The sequence below is a fragment of the Rana temporaria genome, chromosome 12 (genome assembly GCF_905171775.1).
Source record: "Rana temporaria chromosome 12, aRanTem1.1, whole genome shotgun sequence".
In the NCBI taxonomy this organism is placed as follows: domain Eukaryota; kingdom Metazoa; phylum Chordata; class Amphibia; order Anura; family Ranidae; genus Rana; species Rana temporaria.
The window spans coordinates 32,687,366-32,694,818 of record NC_053500.1 but is presented as its reverse complement, the minus strand read 5'-3'; the positions used below and the strand labels follow the sequence as shown (position 1 = coordinate 32,694,818).

Here is a 7,453-nt window from a genome sequence, read left to right as displayed (position 1 = left end):
GTTTTTTTTTTTTGTTTTGTTTTTTCGTTCATTACATAAGAAAATAATTCATCACAACAAAAAATAGACCTCAGTCCTACGTATTTGAAAAATTTAGATTTAGTCACTAGAGGGAGCCTTTTCAGTGTAAATATGCTGTATCTCCTTCCATTAAAGACTTCCTTGACATTAGGCAAGCTGAATTTTTACAGAAAAAGTCCAGATGCTTTGGCATCAAATCTTCACTGAAGAGATTCTGGTTATGTATTTTTTATTCTTTTCTGTTTGAATGGATTTGGTGTGTTTAGGTATTTTGTACAATGACAAATGTACATTGATCTTCTTTTTTTTTTTTTTTTTTTTTTTTTTTTTTTTTTTTTTTTTTTTTTTTTTTTTTACATATGTAGCTTTGACCTACTGTATGAAATAGACACGGTTTTGATGAAGAATAAGGATGAGCTCAAGCGTGTTCGCATGGTACACGTGCAGAGCCCGCCAGGAAGTGTGCACGGCGCTGCGCTAATCACAGCCAGGGAGACATTTCCCGATCTCTGCAGCCGAGCATCGGGACAATGTCTCCCTGGCTGTGATTAGCGCAGCGCCGTGCACGCTTCCTGGCGGGCTCTGCAAGCGTACCATTCGAACACGCTGGAGCTCATCCTTAATGAAGAATTTATGGGAATTGTTAATGTGATGGGTTAGAATGCTATTAATATGCAGTGCCACCTAGAGGCAGACTGCAGTAGTGGACAGGGGTTAGAGCATTGATATCACTTCTCCTCTTTCCCTCCATAGAACCTGGTGTGCCATTGAAAGTGTTACAAGGGACAGCTGAGTTTGTAGCTCCTGAGGTCATTGCCTATGAACCTGTGGGGTTCACAACGGACATGTGGAGCCTGGGAGTAATCTGCTATATTCTGTAAGTGTTGGGGGGCCAATTGGCTGTGGTCAGCTATGCGACATTGAACAGATATGTAAAGTAGCGCATGAACGTGTAATGAATAACAATACCATAAACTATAACCAGGGACATAGAATTCCGGGTTTAAAATTAGGCATATGTCATAGATTATGTTAATCTGTACCCTTGAGTACAGCAGTTTACATTGCTAGCCTTCATATCAGAAAGCAATAAGAGATTAAGAAAACGTAAGAGAGAGAAAATAGAGCAAAAGAGGAGCCCCAGGAGAGGGCGAGTACCACAGACAAGGGACCTGCGATTTTTTTTTTTTTTTTTTTAAGCTGGTCAAGATTTGAACCATGTACAGCCATTGCCAAAAGTTTTTTGAGAATGACAGAAATATAACTTTTCACAAAGTTTGCTGCTTCATTTTATAATTACAAACCTTTCATAAGTGTCAAAGGCTTCTTTATGACAATTATATTAAGTTTATGCAAAGAGTCAATATTTGCAGTGTTGACCCTTCTTTTTCAAGACCTCTGCAATTCTCCCTGGCAGCTGTCACTGACTAATGGCAACCCATTCTTGTATAATCAATGCTTGGAGTTTGTCAGAATTTGTGGAGGTTTTTTTGTTCACCCGCCTCTTGAGGATTGACCACAGGCTCTGAATGGGATGAAGGTCGGAGAGGTTTCCTGGTCATGAACCCCAAAATGTTGATGTTTTGTTCCCCGAGCCACTTTGTTATCACTTTTGCCTTATGGCAAGGTGCTCCATCATGCTGGAAAAGGGCATTGTCCGTCACCAAACTGGTCTTGGATGGTTGGGAGAAGTTACCATTCTTTATTCATGGCTGTCTTCTTAGGCAAACTTGTGAATGAGCTGACTCCAATGGCTGAGTAGCAACCCCACACATGAATATATTTTTGGGGGATATTTATTATAGCAAAAAGTAAAAAATATATATATTTTTTTTTTTCAAAACTGTTGCTCTATTTTTGTTTATAGCGCAAAAACTAAAAACCGCAGAGGTGATCAAATACCACCAAAGAAAGCTCTATTTGTGGGAAAAAGGACGCCAATTTTGTTTGGGAGCCACGTTGCACGACAGCACGATTGTCAGTTAAAGCGACGCAGTGCCGAAACGCAAAAAGTGCTCTGGTCTTTGACCAGCAATATGGTCCGGGGGTTAAGTGGTTAATTATGCCTTGTTTCAGGGGGGTCGGCACCACGCCTTTTTTAAATGATTGGTTTGAGGTGCGTGATAGCCGGTGTCACAATATCGGCACATTCTTTCAACAGTTTAGTGGGAATGATATCATTAGACGATTTACTGTCTCGCAGGGTACCAATGATATTTTTGGTGGTTTCAATGGAGATTGACTTTAGTGTAAATTTTGTTGATTGCGGCATGTAACGGTCACCACCATTTACGACCTTCCATCCACGACAACAGCTCATCTGACACACAGACAGACCAGCAGGCATCCCATTTTCCCAGAATCAAGACGAGACACGGAGCTCTGTGTTCTCTGGTTTCAAATGAAGACAATTTTAATGGTTTCTTCTCAGTCTTATATACAGTACAACCATGTGACAGTTTTCAAAGGGACAATGAGATTTCCACCCCCCTAATCACACACTAAGGCTAATTACTTAAACATTCTTTAATCAACAACAAAACACCTTCACCCACTCCGTCTCCGCACACAGCTTGACACCTCTGAGCATCAATAGGCTAGGCTCTAGACAGTGTTATCACACGTAAGCAGTATTTAGTATGCATAATTAGAGTTCTGGGAGCAGACCTGGGATTAACACCTGTCCGTTACAACACCTTTACACAAGGACAATGGAATGTCTTCCAAGCCCTGATGCAATTAGCATGTCACTAGAAATCAGTCACTATTGACTGGTTTGGCCCACATCTTGCAATCTCTCAAGATCCTGCAATATGAATTATTATTGATGTCCTATCTCATGTAATACATGAATTATGATTCCCTTGCCACCCCATGCCCAAAAGGCACAGGGTGGACTCAGACCCAAGAGTTATCAGTGACGCTGACACAGGAGTATCCCCCATCCTCACAAAGTCTCTGGATGTCATGGGTCATTCCGTTACACGGCATATTTGTGTAAATATTTCCTTTTTGATTTTAAGGGGAGTCGGTAGCGGTTCTCTTTTGCTGAATAATTTCACGGATTTTTTCAATTTTGTTAATGAAATAATCCGATAATTCATTGCAAAACTCTTGTGATTCAATATTCGGAGCCTCTAGGCAGGCTGAGTTCATGGTCTGAGCGACTAAGTTAAAGAGTTCGCAGGGACCGTTATGGGCTTTTGCGAGGATATTAGAAAAATGATCTTTTCTTGCTTTAAAGATTTCTTTATATTTCTTAGTAATTTGTAAATTGTGTGTTTTTTTTCTCTGAGCTTCTTCTCCGGGCTGCTTCCGCTCTTCTTCTTTGTTCTTGCTTCAACGATGTGAGATCGTCGTTGAACCAACCGGAGTTGTTTTTCCGGATGAGCGTTCTGCGTTTTGGAGCCATGTCTGCTGTCTGTAGTAGAGCTTTGTTGATGGAGTTGAGTGTTTCCGCTGCTGTTTGACGTTCTATTCTTATTTTGTTCAATAATGTAGTTTTGAAGAGTTCCAAGTGGAGCTTCTTCAGGGATCTTGTCCAGTGTGTTGTTAACGGGTTAGTTGTTTTTTTTAGAGGGCGTTTATAGTGATTTTGAATTTTGATTACATGGTGATCTGTCCATGGGAGGGGCTCATTTCCCAGTATGTTAATATCCAAATCTTGTTTGAAGATGAGATCGAGCGTGTGACCTGAAACGTGTGGGCCCGCATATCAGTTGCTGCAGACCTAATCCTTCCAAGTGTTCAATGCAGGCGACGGGGTCCTGTGAGGAATTGGCCCAGAGGTTGAAGTCCCCGAGTAGCAGGAGATGTTTAATGTTTAACGTATAGGTGGAGATGAATTCTGTCAATGATGTGAGAAGATGTGTTTTTGGTCCAGGTGGTCTATAGCAGAGTAGTATGTGAACTGTGTCCTGGGGATTTGTTTGCAGTTGCAGAGTTTTTGATTTTTTTTTCAATGAATGGTAGTGAGCTCTGTGGATCTGTAATGTCCACATCTCACCAGTCAGCACCGCTCTGGGAAGCTCACCTAGGCTGCTGCTGGGGTGTACCAAGATGGCCGCCGATCTGGAGCTCGGCTAAAGACTGTGGGCTCGGCCTTTCCTATGGGCTCAATCCTTGGATCATGTGGTTTGCCGATCCGCGGACGTTGACCCGTTCGGATCAATGACGATCCGTTGCACCCCTACCCTTTTTTTTTTTTTTTTGTGTGTGTGTGTATTTATGTATAGCACCCTTGTCCTAAACAGGGCTGCTAGTAAATTTAGTTGTGCTAGGTGGTAACTAGCCTGGCTAATGTGTAGTTTTATCAAATGGTTTTCTCCTAAGCTTGAGTTGAACTGTGATTTCTCCCTTCTATTTCATAGGTGGCACTGTTACCTCTGGCATTAGTATGATGGATTACAGTTGGTTCAGATTATGAGTAAATGTGTTTTCTCAGCCAGTCAGCAGGAGTTTCTTTTGGCTGCTGGGACAGATTTATTCAGATAGTCAGGTGATCTGGGTTCTTTCCACCCAGGCTGCGGCCTGGATGGGTGTGTGTCGAGCAGCAGCAGAGATGTAGGCCTGAAGCTTAAGGCCTAGCCATGTGTAAAGGGGCTCAGCCTGAGGGGAGCCTGGCCATTGCCAGGAGGCAAGGATAAAGAAGTTGTCAGAGGGTCAACCACTCCTGTTGCCGGAGGCAGGTGTCAAAGGGATGGAGTTTTGAGTTCAGCATAGCTGAGCTCAGAGTTGCTGCAACAGTGAAAAACAAATGAAGGGGGTTTAAATCGGCTGGGAATGTCTTAACAACTTCCTAGCAACAAGGCAGGATGGGATGAGACCATCTCCCAGGAGTTTTTCCTCCAGGCTTCTGGAGGTAGGCAAATGCACCTATAGCAATGGCATTATTCAACAATGGTCAAAGCTGCACGGTTTGTTTTCATCTAGACACCCTGATGGGATTCTTCTGGATCCTATAAACTCCAGTCCTAGTGATCACCTTATTGTTAATCTTGCCTTATTATTTCCGGCACTTCTCCGTTCACCACACCCAGATTCTGTGAAGGGAACAATGTGTATATAAACGTGACCCAACACAGATGATCAGATCTAAACACTGTTCGATTTATTGGTTCTGGTGCAGCATATTTATAGTATACATTCAAGATCTAGCCCACCAATGGGATATTGCCAATCCAAGCCATGCCAAACACCTCCCCCATGTACACCGTTATTCATAGCATTTCTCGCTGTCAATGTTTTTAGATAACGGCTTTTATAACCATACACAGGCGATCACGTCACTTTGATCCAGGCGTTAGTTTGTGGTTAGGACAAAGCTAAATCAAGACTTCCACATTCTCTATAGAAACATCTCTCTTCTTACTTCTAACTTGAGAGCAACAATATAGTTGAAGGAGTAATAACCCAAAACAAGAAATGTATATTAGGGGGGCTTTGAACCTCCTTTCACGCCCCTTACCTGCATAGGCAGTTTTTTGGCAAAGGTGAACTAACCAATTAACTGCCAAAAGGATTTGGAATTTTGTTCAGCCAGATTTGTAATCCAGAGAAATTGTATCTGTCCTTTATAGGCTTACCCACAGTTCATGTATGGTGTTTAGTGAACTGGTTGATGGCACCACCATACAATCGCAGGATCTTTACCATCACACCTTGGTATTGTGATATTGTTGTCCTTTTGGTCACATGACATCAAAGGCTGATGTTTCAAGACCTCATGGGGGTCCCCTTTTCAAGGCAGAGGTTTACACCCCTAGTTCCCTGTTGGCACAGCAAAGGAGCAGATGTACACTGAGTCGTTCTGCTCACTGTGATCTCTCCTCCTGTAAGCATGTTACCCTTGGCACAATGCAGTTGGAATCTATAAAAGTGATGTATGCAGTGATCTTTATATAGTAAGATTCTGCTAAACGCAGGGATATGCAATTGGCAGACCTCCAGCTGTTGCAGAAATACAAGTCCCATTAGGCATAGCAAGACTGACAGCCACAAGCATGATGCCCAGAGGCAAAGGCATGATGGGACTTGTAGCTTTGCAACAGCCGGAGGTCCACTAATTGCATATTCCTTTTAGTAAAGAATAACTAAAGCCAGAGGTGTGTGGCTTTTTTATTATTTTTTGATAGTTTTGATTATTTATTCTTTTGTACTGGTGGACACACACCTAGGAATAGAAAGTGATGGAAAACCCTGAAACATGGTTGTATGTGATGTAAGAAGCAGGTAGGTTATACTGTGAACAGGTGAAACTCGAAAAAATTGAATATCGTGCAAAAGTTCATTTATTTCACTAATGCAATTTAAAAGGTGAAACTAATATATGAGAGAGACTCATTACATGGAAACCACGATGGTTCAAGCCGTGATTTGTCATAATTGTGATTATGGCTTGCAGCTCATGAAAACCCCAAATCCACAATCTCAAAAAATTTAAATTTTGTGAAAAGGTGCAATCTTCTAGGATCCAAGGGTCCCACTCTAATCAGCTAATTAAGCCATAACGCCTGCAAAAGGGTTCCTGAGCCTTTGGTTTCTCAGTCTGGTTCAGTAGGAATCACAATCATGGGAAAGACTGCTGACCTGACGGTTGTGCAGAAAACCATAATTGACACCATCCATAAGGAGGGAAAGCCTCAAAAGGTAATTCCAAAAGAAGTTGGATGTTCCCAAAGTGCTGTATTAAAGCATTTTAATAGAAAGTTGAGTGGAAGGGAAAAGTGTGGAAGAAAAAGGTGCACAAGCAGCAGGGATGACCACAGCCTGGAGAGGATTGTCAGGAAAAGGCCATTCAAAAGTGTTGGACTTTCACAAGGCGTGGCTTGAACGATCTTGCTTTGCATGTAATGAGTCTATCTCGTATATTAGTTTCACCTTTTAAGTTGCATTAGTGTAAATAACTTTTGCAAGATAATCACATTTTTCGAGTTTCACCTGTATATGTGGTGTGGAATGTTTTTAAGCATCAGACCAGCATCTTCTGCTTTTCCTTCTCTCCAGGCTCTGCGGAGAGTCTCCCTTCCAAGGTGACAATGATTCGGAGACCCTGAGGAATATCACTTCTGGAAGTTGGGACTTTGATGACGAGACCGATGCCATTCTGACTGACTATGCTAAAGATTTCATTCGAAGGCTTCTTCAGAAGAACATGAGGTGAGCTGTGGGGACTGAGATTAAAAGAATGTGAACAGACGGCCCTTCGGTTTGGAAAAGGATAACTATTTATAAGCTGTGATTCGTAAAGTTTAAGTAAAACTCCACCCCCCCCCCTTTTTTTAAAGCAGTATTTAACCCAAAAGCAGACTTGATTATATTGCAGCTTAATGATTCTTGGATCTGAAAATAAGCCCGGGTCTTATATTAATTTGTGGCAACAAAAGACACAGTAGGGCTTATTTTCGGGGTAGGTCTTGCCATGTAATGTGAT

The 7,453-nt window shown here is 42.0% G+C and overlaps 1 protein-coding gene across 1 annotated transcript in view; it reads left to right on the top strand.

The window, feature by feature from the left end:
* LOC120919397 (myosin light chain kinase, smooth muscle-like) overlaps nucleotides 1-7,453 on the top strand; it is a 31,900-nt gene that overhangs the window by 7,782 nt on the left and 16,665 nt on the right. Inside the window, exons 5-6 of the mRNA XM_040331551.1 lie at nucleotides 775-898; nucleotides 7,027-7,179. Of these exons, the coding sequence (XP_040187485.1) occupies nucleotides 775-898; nucleotides 7,027-7,179 (277 nt within the window). The remainder of the gene's footprint in view (nucleotides 1-774; nucleotides 899-7,026; nucleotides 7,180-7,453) is intronic.